Source organism: Colias philodice, chromosome 26 (assembly GCF_061535455.1).
Source record: "Colias philodice isolate Cphi_HAF_F1 chromosome 26, ilColPhil1 Martin Lab GWU primary, whole genome shotgun sequence".
NCBI classification, from domain to species: domain Eukaryota; kingdom Metazoa; phylum Arthropoda; class Insecta; order Lepidoptera; family Pieridae; genus Colias; species Colias philodice.
Window position 1 is genome coordinate 692,330 of NC_143111.1, and position 18,453 is coordinate 710,782.

General features: G+C 36.9%; 1 protein-coding gene across 1 annotated transcript in view; it reads left to right on the forward strand.

Moving 5' to 3' along the window:
• Tmem131 (Transmembrane protein 131) overlaps positions 1 to 18,453 on the forward strand; it is a 50,698-nt gene that overhangs the window by 11,288 nt on the left and 20,957 nt on the right. Inside the window, exons 5-20 of the mRNA XM_089711124.1 lie at positions 1,943 to 2,056; positions 3,215 to 3,337; positions 4,851 to 5,014; positions 5,381 to 5,510; positions 5,847 to 5,973; positions 6,624 to 6,722; positions 7,264 to 7,489; positions 7,871 to 7,994; positions 9,899 to 10,072; positions 10,434 to 10,607; positions 14,041 to 14,226; positions 15,349 to 15,458; positions 15,869 to 15,984; positions 16,336 to 16,490; positions 17,058 to 17,290; positions 17,887 to 18,147. Of these exons, the coding sequence (XP_089567250.1) occupies positions 1,943 to 2,056; positions 3,215 to 3,337; positions 4,851 to 5,014; positions 5,381 to 5,510; positions 5,847 to 5,973; positions 6,624 to 6,722; positions 7,264 to 7,489; positions 7,871 to 7,994; positions 9,899 to 10,072; positions 10,434 to 10,607; positions 14,041 to 14,226; positions 15,349 to 15,458; positions 15,869 to 15,984; positions 16,336 to 16,490; positions 17,058 to 17,290; positions 17,887 to 18,147 (2,516 nt within the window). The remainder of the gene's footprint in view (positions 1 to 1,942; positions 2,057 to 3,214; positions 3,338 to 4,850; positions 5,015 to 5,380; positions 5,511 to 5,846; positions 5,974 to 6,623; positions 6,723 to 7,263; positions 7,490 to 7,870; positions 7,995 to 9,898; positions 10,073 to 10,433; positions 10,608 to 14,040; positions 14,227 to 15,348; positions 15,459 to 15,868; positions 15,985 to 16,335; positions 16,491 to 17,057; positions 17,291 to 17,886; positions 18,148 to 18,453) is intronic.

Consider the following 18,453-nt stretch of genomic DNA (forward strand, 5'->3'; position numbering starts at 1 on the left):
GTAAGAATCTAACACACTTAATCGCTTATTAATATGAGCCGGGGTCTTGCGTTCGACACCGTCTTTCTTAAAATTGATTTGGAGTTTTTCCATCGCTCCGATGATCATGTTTTGGCTAGCTACTAGATCTTCCATGATGAAAATGCTACTTCGCTTCGATAGATAGTATAGGTAAAAAGCTGTGGACTCACCGCTGCTGCTGGAACTTACGTGGCAGTTCCCACTACACGATTTAACACACGCGAATGGGTCCTGCTTTCGGTTAAGCTCGAAGGACCATAAAAATGTACGGACTATGGTTCGTACACCTGGGATGCTGCTGCTACTAATAAAACTAAGCTGCTAAATAATATGATTTTATTGCTATGCTGTAATGAGTTACATACGTACGCGGCTCGCGACGTTTTAATGTAAACTAACGCTAATGAATATGAATATGAAAATGCTGTGATATACAAAAATGATGATTTTGCACTCTGTGCGGTTGCACCGTACAACGATTTTATAATAAACCTGTATACCTCGAGCGTATAAGCGTCCATTGGATCAAGAACATTCTAGAAGAGCGAAGTTTCGAAGCCGTGCACGTGTCAGAAGAATAAAGGAACGCAACTGGGCGGCGGGAAAAGTTCGGACCTTGTCATGAGCGGAAGGGAGGCAAGCTCGAACTTTTCCTGCGTCCCCGTTGACGTGGTCTGCACGTCGTTTGAAATTGGAACATCGGATTACTTCTTTTTTTAATTTTATGGAATGGGATGATGCCTATGGAAGAATTTAAATAAATGGATCGCATATGTAGCGTAGTAATAAGAAATTAATCATTAATTTTGACGTGACAACGTCTTATAATTCGATAAAACCGGCTGCACGCACGAAAAAACATGACTCATGCGTCGTTACCTCGCTCTGAGGCGTTCCATAGGCTTGAAGTGCAAGCGAGAGCGCGGAACGAGCGACAAAGAAGCACAATCGGACGTTGTCACGTTCAACTATCGTAAGTAAACCGACTTTACAGACAACCAATTTTTTTTTACTGTGTTAGGTTTTGTCTTTTAGAACATTAAATAGGTATTTCATATATTTTGTAATATGTATTTAATAATTTATTAAAAGTTCAGATATTTCTGGAAGTATGCAAATATAAATTATTGTTAATATGATGTATATTTTGTATTTAAATTAGCATAGAATTAGCAACATAAAATTTTAAAATCAAGCCGTGATTATGTAAGTACATATGTATTTTGTGAAAAATATACATTTCTATGTTCCGCCATGCGTGTTTCAAATTATTGATTGAACCGAATGCGATGCAGCTACGTGCTCGCAATAAGTTATTTGGAAAACTTCACAAAATGCATACATGTATTTTTGTCCATAAAAATTCAAATTGTACTATCTCAAATATGGAAATGTAATAAAGTAAGTAGCTTATTTTAGCTTCGTAGTACATTTTATAAGGTACTTTATTATGGCAATTTTGTATAACATATTAATATCTCCTTAAATGAGAAATTAAAACTGATTGAATTATGATGTAGAGGTAAGTACCTTGTGTAGATTGTAATAAAGGCGATAGAATGAAATAGTTTCATATACATTGTTTATTTTTACATTAAAGCCCCGTATTCATAGTAAACATTTAAGTTGAATCGACATTTTGAAGAGTTGCTGTCAACATGTTGCGTGCAATATTGCGTGTGCAAAGTTGCACGCACCGTCGCACGTAATGTTCTCGCGTGCGTCATCTCAAAAAAGTTTCCAGCAACATTCTTGATCAACTGTTGTTCAACAAATGTTTACCATGAATACGAGACTTAACATTTAATTTATAAAAATAAATTTCTTCATTTATAGTTTCCATCAAATTTGTCTATCCACAGACCCCTTCGGAATCTAATTAGATCTGTGGTCGCAAATTTGTTATTCATTGTATGTACAGTCCGTGCCACCGCAAGGCAACACGACGTTCTCTGTGGTGTACCTTGGCAGGCGCGAGGGGCTCGTCACGGCGCATCTCTATATACACACGTCGCTCGGTGTACATAAGTATCCGGTACGTATGATTATCGACCATATTCGTATAAATATAAGGAATAAAATTGAATGAATGTATATAGTCTATAATCTATGTACGCACGTTGCTAGGTGTACACGAGTAGCCGATATGTATGATATTCGACCGTATTCTTTGCGGTGTAAAGTATAACATTGAACGCATCTTAACTGAAGTATCCTGTATTTATGATTGTCTACCGTATTGTGAGAGATATAAGGTATAAAATTGAATGCATATTTTTACGGGGTTTTGAAAATACATATTATTCTATGGGGATGAAAGAGGACGTATAATAAATAGGTGGCGCTTGATAGAATTAACTATTCTTATCTGTCTGAATATATTTTTTATCTCGAATATCTTAGACATTTTCATTCGTTTTTTTTTAACTATAGCAGCTATTCTTTCAATTTTAGACTTACTTCGATATATTCAATTTTCCTTTTATAACGTAGATTGTATAATGTATACAGATAAACGATGCTGTGTTTGCTTTTTATTTAGGAAAGTAAATATCTACACGAACTAACGAAAGATATCGAACCACATAGACTCTATTTGTTGGGTAAACAACGAGGAATAAAGTATAAACAGAGCTTATTTACGTTATCGATGTAGCATTTTTATTGTATACCTTCGTCATATAAAAGAGATGGTGACTGCTTATAATTGAATTGGCATGTTTTTGAAGAAAGTAAATCTACATTAATTAGTTACGATAAATTATTTACTTAAGAACAGTCTTCAAAGATGCAGTCGTTTTGTTATTAAATTGAAGTTAAAATTAATTCCTAGTTTAGTTTCCATAGTACAAGGTTTCGACTAGATATTGCGAAACTTTATATTATCTTATTCTTAGAATATTAGTGTAGGCCGATTATATTTTTATCATCATCATCAGCACATTATGTTCCCACTACTGGGACACGGGCCTAATATGAGTCTCCATGTTGTCGAGATTTGATTCTTTGACATGTCGGTTTCCTTACGGTGTTTGCCCTTGCAATTTGAGCAGTGGTCATGTTATAAAATGCGTAGTTAAATTGAAAAATCAATTTATTTCCTGCACGCCTGGTCTCGAACCCCGACTTATTTTTATCAGCTTTTTTTAATCATTACATTATACATTAGGTATATTATAAATTATTCCCATAGGTGTCGGCGATCGGTGTAGCCAGCGAATACGACGTGTGGCCGCTGATTGGTCTGCGCGTGCCGGCGAACGCGTCCGTCGAGCCCGAGCTCACGTTATACAATCCTACCGATAAAGTTATACAGGTACGTACACTGAATGAGTGAATGAATGAATGAAGAATGTATAAGAATGATTGACCTTTTATAGGATACATTTTACGTATTTATTGACTACTCATGTACTGTAATAACGTCGAGTTCCGGTTATTAAGACGAATAGTATGCCAAATTGTTGGCGAATTGTGCGGTCGCAACATAAATTTTATAAAAATTTTGTAACCATAACTAATTCTGACAAGCAAATTTTCATTTCATTTTATTTAGAAGTTGGATTATTTTTTTATGTATGGATAACAAGAGTTTTAAAAAATGTTATTATGGATATTTTGCGTCTTAAAACATATGAAATAGCTATGAATAATAGATGAGTTTCACAAAAACCAGCAATCTAATTACTTATTAAAATAATTTGTATAATTCTACGCTAAGTTCATCACTGTTTTTTAAAGTTTGAGCTTAAAAATTAATTATAATGATACAATTGGGGCGTTGTTTTTTAAACGTTTATCGAATAATTAAAAATATATTATGTAATTCTTGGAATATGCCAGCGATAAGACTATATAAAGGGTCTTTGAGAGATAGTCGATGAAGAATCTTTTTTCATTGAACTTTTCTAGAATATTGTAGAATTTAGTTCAAAATGTTAATATATAAACTAGTTTAATTCAAATAATCATGATTGTCGTAACCGGAGCAGAATATTTATCCAATTTTCTAATAATATGCGAAATTTGTATGAATTAGAAGATTGGGCTCATTCATAAATGTATAGCACAATAGACTGGTTCGGTGTTATGAAAATTAAGTAGTTAAATTTATAGTTTTGTTTTGGTCAGATTTTTTGTGTGAAAAGTAAGCAAGCTGCTTATCAACAACACCTTTTTTACATCAATGTGACCAATTTCAATACATAGTTTTAAATATTTATTTTTTTCAAAATGTTGTTTTTGTATTATACATAGAAAGAGATGGAACCCCACAACATAGAGAATCCTAGTGTAGTTCAATGTATTTTTGTATATGTCATCTTTTTGGTATAAATAAATACAAATATTTATATCTACTTGTCCAAGCAGACGTTTTTACCCATTGCACCTTTTTTGCGTTTTCTCTCCATCAGAACCTTCCTTGCGCCTTTACAGAAACATAAAAATATAGCCGTATTGGTCGAACCGTCTGGAGTTTTACGCTTAGCATCATATTTGGCATTTCTTTTTTATCTACTTGCTCTAATGATTTGTATCTCACTCGTACGCTACCTATCACCGTTTCTGGTAGTAGCGGTGGTAATATATACGCCGTCATATCTGATGTCATAGTGGGGGCAGAGAGGTTTCACTCTAAAGTGTGTTCGCGTACCTATGATAAATCGGCGGCGAGTACCAACCCTCAGCTAATATAGCTCTATAGCTAGCTATTATTTATGCCTAAAGTTATGCCTAAGTTGACTTGTGTTAGGGAGTGAACCTTCTGTATGTAGTACTATTATATATTCTGTGGTGGGAGCAATAACATGTGTTGCTCGTGAGCTCAGGTGAGCGAGGTGTACTCGTCGGGCGGGTGGCTAGGGCTGCGCCTAGCGGGCGGGGGCAGTAGGGCTCCGCGCGATGTGTGGGCGGTGCCGCCGCGTGAGAGCCGCGCGCTCGTGCGTTTGCGCGTGTCGCCTGTGCACAAGCAGCCGCGTGCGGCGTATGTGCGGTAAGTTTGACATATACATACATAATATACAGAGGTAGACATGGCACAGATACACACACACACACACACACACACATAAGTATACTAAGATACTATATACTTTACAAATTGCACATTAAATTCTGTGAAATATGTACATTTTACACTGCGCACCACACAATGCATTTTTGAACACAATATATTTTTATTTCAGTATTTGAATTGGTTTAAAGTTAAATCTTTCTTAAAATCTCAATTTATGCGGGTAGTTACTCGATTTTAAACTTCTTTCTATATTAAAAATTAAATACTTTTCGGTAAAAAGCGTGTTTTCTTTCGAGATTACGACTGACTTTTACTATAATAACAAGTATAATATGTTTATAGGATAAAAGCGAACATCCCGGGCGGCGGGCTGGTGGTGTGCGTGGAGGCGCGCGGCGCGGCGGCCGGGGGGCACGCGCGCCCGCTGCACCTGCGCCTGCGCCCGCACGGCTCGCGCGACCCCGAGCGCACGGTACGGTGTGTGCGTGTGTGTGTGTGTGTACGGGCACAGCTCGGGGCTGGTGGTGTGCGTGGAGTAGTATAGTAAAACCGAAAAGATGCAACGAAATATGTGAACTGAGTTTGAATTAAAAAATTGTTATTGTTGTAATTTCATCGATCGTTCAACAATTTGCAAGATTTCAGTTATGTGGAAAAACATTATTTCCTACTTATATTTAGAATCTATATTATGTACTTTTTCATATTAAAATGTGTTTTCATTTTTAGCAAAAAAAAAGATAAAAATATGAGTAATAATTCAATTATAATGAGACCAATAATGACTGTAATATCGTGTTTTATACAGGTATACGTAGAGGCAGCGAACAGCGCGAACGTCGCAGTCCGAGTCGACTCGTCGCTCGGCGCCGCGCGCTGCTGGCGCTCCGCCCCCGCGCCGCACGAGCCCTGCGCTGACACGCACACTGCTAACGGTGAGCACACACAGGCATAAGCATACATATCATTGCATAAACACGCACATTATACGCACGCAATACACGGCACGAACGCTAACGCAAATACAAGCCAACACTCCACCAACGGTAAAAAAATACATCCGCATGAACATGCAATAGACACTGTACTCACACATTGTACTGAAACATATGTACAAACTAATTTGCACACGCAGAATAAACATGCATACACGCAAACCGCTAACGATACGACCCGCATTAATACGCACACGCACGCACGCACTAGATATAACGACGCGGTTGGCGCAGTGGTAAAGTAACTGCCTACTGAGCCGACGGTCCCGGGTTCGATCCCCGGTCAGGGCAAATATTTGTGTGATGAACTCAATTATTTGTTCTTGGGTCTGGGTGTTATTATCTATATATGTATTTATTAAATATTATATTTATCGTCGCCTAGTACCCACAACACAAGCCTTAATTGAGCTTACTGTGGGACTAGGTCGATTTGTGTAATAATGTCCAATAATATTTATTTATTTATATAAGAATAGGTTTAAAGCATCACTTACTTTGCATTAAGGTGCGTTTTGTACATTTATCAAACACTATACAGATTATGATTACGGTTTGAATTATAAACCTAATAATTTTCTTCCTTATAGGTGGTATGGAGGTTCACAACGGGGCTCATTTGACAGTATTGCGTTCGCACCTCGAGCCGTTTGAAGAGTTCACACGAGTCGCACGACTCACGCTTAACTGTGAGTTTAAAATTACTATTATTTTGTATTGCACATACAGTAAAGTTAACCTTGCAATATTAAGTGTAAATCGTAATCTCTGACATGAATTAGGACTAGGAATTTGAATTAAAAATATTTTCGTCAAGCATTGAAGCTTCAAAATGAGATAATATGACTGTTGGAACGAAGTTCCTTATCGCGCGTTGTGACGGGGCTATACGGAAAAAATTCTTACGAAAAGTTTTTTTGCTAGAGTTGTAAGCCGTACGGCGTGCGCGTGCTTCTCTATCTGTCTCTCTCTAACTTAACACTTCGTTCCATCCGGATGTCCCTTGACATCGCTCAAGTTTTTTTTGACTAATAAATGATAAAGTGATAACGTATTTTTGTTAAAAAAGCTATAGTGGGTAATAAAAAATGTTTTGTTTATTTGCTATTTCAATTGGATTTTTTTTATAATTTTATACATAGTTGCCAGACCGGACGCAGCACTACAAAAAAACACCAATACGTAAACAATAATATAACGATCGAAATTCTTAAATAGAGATATTCACAGACGCGGAGCTGTATGCGCAAGCGCAGCAGAGACACATCGAAAGTGATGACGAAACGCGGCAGAACGGGGACGACCCCAGTGGGCTGAGTGGGGACGAATTGGGGCTACTGGGGCAAATGGGGCAGTGGGCGTGGTGCGGGGGCTGCGTGAGAGTGGGCAAAGCCACGGTGCCGTACAGTGTCAGTATACTGCCGGGGACGCTGGCCTTCACGCCTAGTGCGATAGAGTAAGTTATTTTATTCTAATTTTTATTATTGTTATAGAATTTTATGACTATAGAACGAATTAAAGTGGAGTCATTTTAATAGGTAACATTTGCCAAAATATTCAACAACGTAACCTTGTAACAGCGGGCATAAAATAATATATTTTTTTCGTTTTGTTTTGTTAATTGATAAATTTTTTCAATTACGATTACATATTTATTGTAATTAAAGCCAGAACGAGTCATTTTACGATTTGCTATCACTAATAAACCATTCAAAATAAAAATAAAGAATTAAATATAAATAATAGCTTTATTGGTCCTTTGAGTCTTCCTTTTAAAAATACTAGCACATAACACGATTTTATAAACAAACAAAATTGAATTGAAAATGTTTTACAGCATAGTCACATCGGACATTGAAAACGCAGTGAAAGAACAAGAGATACGCGCAGAGAATCGGTTCGACGAGCCGCTACAGATCACGGCCGTGCGCTTGCCAGATGAGGCTAAACCTTATTTTAGGGTAAGGAGACCTATTTGAAAACTAGTAATTTCTCATACTGAGATATAATATGAACTATTATTTTTATGTGTATTTTCTCTTGTTTAGAGAGTCAGCCTATTTAATACTCCCGAGAATAGTTTTTTTTTTAAATGATACTTCTTTAGCCGCGTTGACTGTAAACTTTCAACATCGCGTCATGGTAATATCGTCACGTCAAGGAGTGAAGTGAAAATTTGGGTATCTGTGAATTTTGCCAAAGAAGTTTCACTTCTGACACGTGTGCACACACTTTTTTATCTTGTTTAGTGCATCAGCCTGCTTACTGATCCCGGGCATATAGTCTACTTGATAAGTTGAAAATGGCGTAAACTAGAGATAAGGCTCTTAAAAATACGTGCGATAGCTCATTTGATTCGGAATGACGTCTAGAAAAATGTATCGGAAATGTTTATTAGCACACAAAAAATTGCAAAAGTTATAGGCAAATTAAGTTTCAAAAAAATAGGTATTTCGTTTATTGTTAATAACTCCGAAATTATTAACATTTCAGAAATTTTGAAAAAAGATTCTTAAAGAGGAGGAAATTTCCAACGAAAAACTCCCGACTCCCGGAATTCTATCTCCATTATTTATAATTTTAATTGAACGCTGAAAATAGGCCTCCGCGCGGCATTTTTAGATAGCGCGCGCGGCTTCAAAACCGACCACGTCACACTAATTATTTTTTTTAAGGTATTAAATATTAATTAAAAAATTTAAAAAAATTATGGTGTATTCCGAACACTTCAAAGAATTTGCTCCCGTTGGAAATTTTACTTAAAGTTAATTTTTCAACAAATTAGACAAATGTTAACTAACGAAATTTTTTTGAACTTCCGTCCTTATTGCACATTAAAAAAAATGTATAAATAATTGTCGGTAAAATTTTTCACTTCGTGGAGCCCTTCATATAAATATACTTAACAAGATCGCGCCATAAAAGTTTAAAAAATTTTATTACTTTGTTTATAATAATTTTTTCAATTTAAGTAAATTTATCAAAAAACTAGAAATTTCTAGTTTTTTGTTAACTTGAAAAAATTATTATAAACAAAGTATTAACATTTTTTAAACTTTTATGGCGCGATCTTATTAAGTATATTTATATGAAGGGCTCCACGAAGTGAAAAATTTTACCGACAATTATTTAAACATTTTTTTTAATGTGCAATAAGGACGGAAGTTCAAAAAAATTTCGTTAGTTAACATTTGTCTAATTTGTTGAAAAATTAACTTTAAGTAAAATTTCCAACGGGAGCAAATTCTTTGAAGTGTTCGGAATACACCATAATTTTTTTAAATTTTTTAATTAATATTTAATACCTTAAAAAAAATAATTAGTGTGACGTGCTCGGTTTTGAAGCCGCGCGCGCTATCTAAAAATGCCGCGCGGAGGCCTATTTTCAGCGTTCAATTAAAATTATAAATAATGGAGATAGAATTCCGGGAGTCGGGAGTTTTTCGTTGGAAATTTCCTCCTCTTTAAGAATCTTTTTTCAAAATTTCTGAAATGTTAATAATTTCGGAGTTATTAACAATAAACGAAATACCTATTTTTATGAAACTTAATTTGCCTATAACTTTTGCAATTTTTTGTGTGCTAATAAACATTTCCGATACATTTTTCTAGACGTCATTCCGAATCAAATGAGCTATCGCACGTATTTTTAAGAGCCTTATCTCTAGTTTACGCCATTTTCAACTTATCAAGTAGACTAATAGATGACTTTTGTGATAACTATGTTTTTGTAAAAATAGGAAAAAAAATATTTTCGCAAATTATAATTTGTCGTAGTTGTATCTTGCCAAAAAGTAGAAAGAATATTAAATATACGTCAATGAATTCATTTTCTCTAGCGTATAATTTTCCTATCTTTCACCAGATATCAGATTTCATACCGCTCACACTGAAACCGGGTGGCTATGAATCGTTAGTGCGTATCAAACTACGCGAAAAGCCCCCAGAGGACGTAACCCTGGACCTCGCGATCGTGGTGCATACAAACATGTCACTGTATCACGTGCCTCTGCGGTTGTATAGCGGGAAGTTTCGATTTGTGAGTATTTATCGTAATTTGGCATTGAGTTACCATGTACTACGTACTAATACCTGTAATAATACCTCAATGTAATTTGGTAATATTTTTTAATTATTATTTGGTTTAAATGGAAATTTGGGCTCGAAGGACTACTAAATCTTTATGTGACGTTGGTAGGTGGTATCATTTGATAATATAATATTATGTGAATAAAACTGCTTCAACTTTGTACATTTAAATTTAATTAGTTTCGCTGTAAATTGCACGAAGAGCAAGATTTTATATAAAAAGTGTTTATGGTCCTTCGAGCCGGATCTAGCTTTACTTATACATGAAAACTTTTGAAAATGTTTTTATTCTATATTGGTTTATTTTCTAGGAATGGGAGTGGCCCAATTCATCGGACGGTAATTTAAACCTGGGTGCAGTGGGCACGTCGACCACGTGGCGCGTGGGGTTGCGGATTCACAACCCGGCGTGTGTTGAGATGTGTATCACGGATCTGGGCGCTACGCTACCGGGTGCGTCCGCTACGCTCTCTATATCTGCACCGGTTGGTTATTTATATTGATTTTAACAAGTTTTTAAGCATGACGTAACTTTTAATTTGTACAGACATAATGGTTGGTGTCTTTGAATCTATATATATAAAAATGAATTGCTGTTCGTTAGTCTCGCTAAAACTCGAGAACGGCTGGGCCGATTGAGCTGATTTTGGTTTTAAAATGTTTGTCGTAGACCAGGGTAGGTCCAAACGGTGAGCGAATAAGTAAAAATTGCGAGTAAGATAGAGTAAGACGACAATTTCATTTTCCCATATAAAAGTTGACCGCATACTTTCTGTCAAACATTTGACGGTATTTGTACTCTCAGTTCCACTCGAATTGAAGAACGCATTAAAACAAGACTTTTGAATCGACAACATAATATCAACTTTGCTCATAACATCGTGTATATAAATTTCAAAATATAAAAAATAATTTTGATTTTCGTACATGTCAATCATTAGTTGTCAATCCTGTCAAATACGATAAATATTGTTTGACATTCATGCGTTCAAAAATGTATTGTGTAAAATAATTAAAAAGTAAAAAGGGTGAATAAACTATTACAGTCTGTATTTTTTTTTTGAAAAGTGCAATTAAAGCAGATACATAAAAATTCCTCAAATATTTGTGTTTACGCGTGCTTTCAGAAATTGATAAGGTATTTTCGGTGAGGAAACTAACCAAGAAGGATATTTCATTAATCGAACTATCCTTCTTTAAAAAAAATCTATAAAAATGTAAAAATTCTGACAAGTATTTGTCGCGATTTCGTCGACTGCTTCAACAATATTGCGTTGAAATAATATTATAACTGTACGGACTATGGTTCGTACACCTGGGATGCTGCTGCTACTAATAAAACTAAGCTGCTAAATAATATGATTTTATTGCTATGCTGTAATGAGTTACATACGTACGCGGCTCGCGACGTTTTAATGTGAACTAACTCTATATGAAAAATGAAAATGCTGTGATATAAAAAAATGATGATTTTGCACTCTGTGCGGTTGCACCGTACAATAACGTTAAAATTAAAACGGAGGCCCTGACTCATTCGGTTGAACCAAGCTAAATTGCGTTTTGAAGATTACATCCATTTACGCGATGCAATTAGCACAGAGAAGAAGATGCAGAAAATATTGGGCTATTTAGGTGCTTAGGTGCTATTTTTCCGGCGACATACACAGGTAGCCCAAGTCATACGCATGAATATGCGCAAGATGCAATGAAATATGTTCGTCATTATGGTCGGCCTGGATCTATTCATTACATTTAATTTATATACGTCAGGAAAATGTCTATAAGTCAGGAAAATTTCAATACGTCGGGAAAATTTATATAGATAAGGAAAATTTGTATAAGTCAGGAAAATGTTTCCAAGTCCGGAAAATTTCTATACGAAAGGAATATTTCTATACGCCAGGAAAATTTCTATACGTCAGGAAAATTTATATAAGCCAGGAAAATGTCTATACGTCGGGAAAATTTATATAAGCCAGGAAAATTTGTATACGTGAGGAAAATTTCTCTTTGCCGCAAAAATTTCTATAAGTCAGGAAAAATCCATAAGTCGGGAAAATTACGATAAGGGCGTTTGTCCACTACAAGGAATTTTACGGTCCGGCATTCCGATTTTTTACGGTCCGGTATGGCACGCAATTAATCTAAATACTAGCTTGTGCACTATACGTAATTTTACTGTCCGACATTTTACTTTTCCCTATTCCGGATGGTTTTTTTGAGTTTACGAGTCGCTGTAGGTATAATTGTTTTCGAGTGCCCACTTGCTTGGATTTTACTCTTTTTATTGCATATGCCAATTGAAAGCAAGCTCTTGTTTTACTTTCTTTTAGCTGGCAATGAGATTTGAGAAGTCGGTATTGTTATTTTATATACATTGACCAAGCATTGACCTATAATTATTATCTAAGTAAGTGTTGGTAAGTTAAAGTTCAAGTGGGAATAGCTTTAGCTCCTCGTCACCGATTAAAATAAATAAGTGAAACACGCATTTTAAATCTCTTACGGAACTTTACTTTTTATTATAACGAAGTAATATAATATTTCACCTTCTATATTTTTACTCGTTTCTTGTAAAATGCAAAAACAATCATTTATGATAGCATTATACCGCCATACTTCCTTGAACTGTACCGCACTGATCCGAGTAAAGACGGACAGGTGCACAAGCAATTCATCGGTTTTTTCATGCCACACCGGACCGTAAAAAATCGGAATGCCGGACAGTAAAATTCCTTGTAGTGCACAAGCGCCCTAAGTCAGGAAAAATTTCCATAAGTCGAGAAAATTTCTATAAGATGGAAAATTTCCATAAGAAAGGAAAATTTAAGACATTAAAATTTCCATTAGTCCGGAAAATTTCTATACGTCGGGAAAATTTATATAGATAAGGAAAGTGTGTATAAGTCAGGAAAATTTCTATATGTCGGGAAAATTTATAAAGATAAGGAAAATTTGTATGTCAGGAAAATGTTTCCAAGTCCGGAAAATTTCCATACGAAAGGAATATTTCTATACGCCAGGAAAATTTCTATATGTAGGAAAATTTATATAAGCCAGGAAAATTTCTATACGCCAGGAAAATTTATATAAGCCAGGAAAATATCTATACGTCAGGAAAAATTCTAAAAGGCAGGAAAATTTGTATACGTGAGGAAAATTTCATGTCGGGAAAATTACGATAAGTCAGGAAAAATTTTCATAAGTCGGGAAAATTTCTATAAGGTGGAAAATTTACATAAGGAAAATTTCTATACGCCAGGAAAATTTCCATGAGAAAGGAAAATTTAAGACAGGAAAATTTCCGTAAGTCCGGAAAATTTCTATACATCTGGAAAATTTTTATAAGCCAGGAAAATTTCTATACGTCAGGAAAAATTCTATAAGCCAGGAAAATTTCTATACGTCACGAAAATTTCTATGCGTCGGGAAAATTTCTATAAGCCAGCAAAATTTTTATAAGGTAGGGAAATTTCTATATGTCAAGAAAATTTCTATACGCCAGGAAAATTTCGATAAGACAGGAAAATTTCGATAAGCCAGGAAAATTTCTTTACGTTAGGAAAAATACTACTGAACCGATTACAATGAAATTTAGCACACATATAGAAGGTAACATGGATTAACACATAGGGTAGGTTTTATCCCGAAAATCCCACGGGAACGGGAACTATGCGGGTTTTCCTTTGAAAACGCGGGCGAAACCACGGGCGGAAATCTATGTAGTTTTTAAATAAAAATAATAAACATTTTTTTAAACATTGTAAAATTGATCTACATTTTAAAAATAACATAATGCCTGTTCGATTGATATGGAATTGTTGCATTGTTTTTTTTTTAATTTGAGGGTAGTTGTTCAAATTTCTTTTGTTACCTATGGATGTCTATTGCATCTAACGTGGCGCGTTTGTATTGCAGCAGTGCGTGCCGCCGCGCGGCTGGTCGCTGGCCGCGCTACGTGTGGTGGCGCCGGCCCGGGAGGGCGCCGTGGCGGGCTCCGTGCACGTGAGCAGTGGGCACGCGCGCGCCTCCGCGCCGCTCGCGTTGCGCGCGCACGCCGGCCGCCTCACCGCTGCGCAGGCGCGCCCGCCGCCCGCCGCGCCGGTACGTATGGGGCGGGCACGTGGCGCGCTCCGTGCACGTGAGCAGCGGGCACTTAACAGTTTTCGATGATATTTGACAGTGATGTAGCTTAACAATAACACATAAGCTATAAAAGTACTTTCAGTTCCGTCCACGGGTAAAATCGCGCGACACAGGTAAATCACACTGATTAATATCCATGTTATTTCAACTGTAAACGAAAGAAATCATCTATATATATAAAAATGAATTGCTGTTCGTTAGTCTCGCTAAAATTCGAGAACGGCTGGGCCGATTGAGCTGATTTTGGTTTTAAAATGTTTGTCGTAGTCCAGGGTAGGTCTAAACGGTGATAAAATAAGGAAAAATTGCGAGTAAGATAGAGTAAGACGACAATTCCATTTTCCCATATAAAAGTTGAGCACTTCTTTCTGTCAAACATTTGACGGTATTTGTACTCTCAGTTCCACTCGAATTGAAGAACGCAATAAATAAAGACTTTTGAATCGTCATAAGTCCGGAAAATTTCTATACGTCAGGAAAATTTGTATGCGCCAGGAAAATTTATATACGTCAGGAAAATTTCTATAAGTCAGGAAAATTTTGTATAAGTCAGGAAAATTTCTATACGTCGGGAAAATTTATATAGATGAGGAAAATTCGTGTAAGTCAGGAAAATTAAGTCCGGAAAATTTCTATACGTCGAGAAAAATTTCTATAAGTCAGGAAAATTTCCATAAGACGAGAAAAAAAAATTTCTATAAGTCAGGAAAATTTCCATAAGACGGGAAAATTTCTATAAGGTGGAAAATTTCCATAAGAAAGGAAAATTTCTATAAGACAGGAAAATTTTCATAAGGCGAGAAAAATTTCTATAAGTCAGGAAAATTTCCATAAGACGGGAAAATTTCTATAAGGTGGAAAATTTCCATAAGAAAGGATTAACACATAGGGTAGGTTTTATCCCGGAAATCCCACGGGAACGGGAACTATGCGGGTTTTCCTTTGAAAACGCGGGCGAAGCCGCGGGCGGAAATCTAGTTCTATAATAATAATAATATCATCATAACTTTCTACTCAAAGGACCAATAACCCATAACACGCCTACACTAAGAAAAGTTTCTAACATTACCCTTATTACAGTACTCAGGCACGCGAGTGCCGCTCGTGGTGGAAAACTCGATGTCGCTGTGGATGCGCGTCACGGGCGTCACGTACGCGCAAGACAACACGCTGGAGACCCTCACTTTTATGTACGTACCTTTTTGGCACAGATTATATATTTTCCTTTTCGATATTTGAAAAAAAAGGCATGTGTGCCGACTTCACGTGTCCTGAAACTTTTTTGGAGGTACAAAGCTATCAAAATCATCGCCTTACTCCATGATATGACGGAATTGCCATGACGCGACATGAAATTTTACTCCCAACGCGCCTAAAGAAGTTTCACTTCAAAAAATATTAGAAATTGTTGATTAATTTTGCAATTTTATGGTATAGTTGTTTTATTTTTTGTTTTATCATAAAATAGTTTCTGTAGACTTAATTTTATGGTGTGGTACAAGTTTTGTTGTAAAAATTTACTTCAATAAAGCTTTTTGCTAACATCCGAATTAACTTTAAAATTGTATCCTATTTAAAAGTATATTTTGTCCCCCAACAGCCCCTTAGAGGAGGCGGAGATAGGCCCCGGGCGGCAGACGGTCGGCTACATATACTACGACCCGGAGCGGCTGTGCGAGCCTAATTGTTATACTGGCCTGCCGCTCGATACTGCGGGTATGTTGAAATGTTTGATTTGCTAGGGGAAAATGGACCGTATGGGCTTGGTTATAGAGTCTAATTTAGAGGGTATGTTTCAATTTAAAATATATGTATATACTATATAAGAATGTGTGCATTTGTTTACATATTTTTTATAGCTCTATTTATTGACATAAATTTTGAAAAATTTTTTTTTGGAAATATTGCGGGTACTTTTCAAAATGTAATTTATTTGTTTGATTTGTCAACAGATGATTATTACAAAATATCATTTTCCATTCATATAGCAGATGTTTACAAAATTTAACTATATCATTTGTCACAATAATTTTTGCGGGTAGTTTTCAAAAAATTCTTTGTGACCAGATGGTGCCGCGTGGGCGGAGCGGGCACGTAACAACCGCGGTTCAGCGTGGGGCGGCGCGGTGCGGTCGGACGTGCGCGCTCTGCTGGCTCGGCTGCCGCGCTGGGCCGCTGCGCGTGCGCCGCGCAACTACTCGCTGTACCTGCACACTACACAGGTGAGTGTGCGCACACACACACGAGCGGTTTTGACGCTATTTTTTATGATTTCAAACATATTCACACTTACACACACACAAAAATATAGAATTGAGTAATTATATTGTACGGGTGCTCCCGTAATCCCGAATTATTACTATTGAAACTTGTATTAAACGGACTTGCAATACGATGGATGAAATGTGTCATGCGAAGTGCTCTTAGTGACCGTCGGTGATGAACCGATTTAATTATATTATATCTAGTGTAAAATATTGAAAACAATTTGGGTAACGAAATATGCAAGCGAAACGCCTTATTGCACTCTGTACCTGCTCGCTCGTACATCTATATTTTTGTAAATTATAATCACATAAGTTTATTATTTTTGTCAATTTTGTTATTTTAAGCTATTACATAGCTTCTATCGCGGGCCTTGAGCGCGGGGACCGAATCCAGAAATTCCGTAACGAAAAAACCTCACGCTCCGACGGGCTCGGAGGTGTGGCTTAAAGGCATAGCATGCAATAGCTTTACGGCGGCAGTCCCCGAGTGCCACACGTCTTTATGAAATTGTTTATGTGCAGGTGGTGCAAACGCCGGTAGAGCTGAGGGTGGAGCACCAGTGGCCGCGGCTGGCGGCGTTCAGCGCGGTGGTGGGGGCGGAGGGCGCGGCGCGCGAGCGGCTGGGCGGCGCGGGGCTGGTGGCGGTGGGCGGGCGGGGCGCGCTGCGGCTGCGCGTGCGCAACCCCTGCCCCGAGCGGCGCCTGCTGCTGCACGCCGTGTTAGCGCCCACGCTCACCGACGCGCTGCCGCCTGAGTGAGTTTGCGTGTAAAAGCACATGGATGCGCGTGCGCATATTTTGAAGTTGCTCGTGTGCAGATATAAAATAAATGTTTTTTTTATTCAACACAAGTACATTTAAAATGAAAATAATTTTTAACGGATTTTAAACGTGATTTATTATTTTATTGATTAAATTTTAAACTCAATTTCGAAAAAAATTGTACGGTTCGTACACCTGGGGATGGTGCTAATAATAAAAACTAAGCTGCTAAGATAAAAATAATAGGTATGCTTTAATATTGCTATGCTCTGCTATAATGTTATGAGTAGCATACGTACGCAGCTCGCCACGTTTTTACGTGAACTAAAGTATGTACAATGAAAATTATGTAACATACAAAAAATGATGATGTTGCACTCTGTACGTATACGTACAACATTATTTATTCAAATAAGGGCCGATTTTTCAATGTTTGGATAAAACTTATCCGTCCAATAAATTAACTTAGATAACTTTAATCACGTTAATAATCACATTTTAAATCGTCGAAAATTGTAATACGGAAATACATATAAAAAAAATCACTTCCACTGTTTGTTTCGATTTCTAATAAACTTTTATTTTACAGAGCTGGCGGTGATTCGACATGGTGCAAAACGGAATCCTGCGTCTGGTCGGATGCCTTTTCAATCAAGGGTTGGAAGATCATAGCGGGCGGGGTGCGGCCCGTGGAAGAGAGAGGGGACGATCGGGATGAGTACGGGAGTGACAGGGACAACAGCACCCTCGGTCTGCCCGTGCTCGTGTTGGAGCCGTTCTCTGAAGTCGATATAGAGATTGAGTTCGCGCCGAAACAAGCGGCGGCTTTGACTACGTACTTGTATTTGAGGTTGGTTGATATGGTATTAAATTGTATATTTTATGTATTATATTTGTACGGTTTACGTATTACTTCAATAGTGGACTGTATATAGGTCGCGCTAAATGCTGCTAATCCATACTAATATTATAAATGCGAAAGTAACTCTGTCTGTCTGTCTGTTACTCAATCACGCCTTAACTACTGAACCAATTTGCATGAAATTTGGTAAGTATAGAGATATTTTGATACCCGAGAAAGGACATAGGCCACTTTTTATTGCGAAATATCGCTATCAAATTTACATACGTATAAAAAATTTCAGCTCAATCGGTT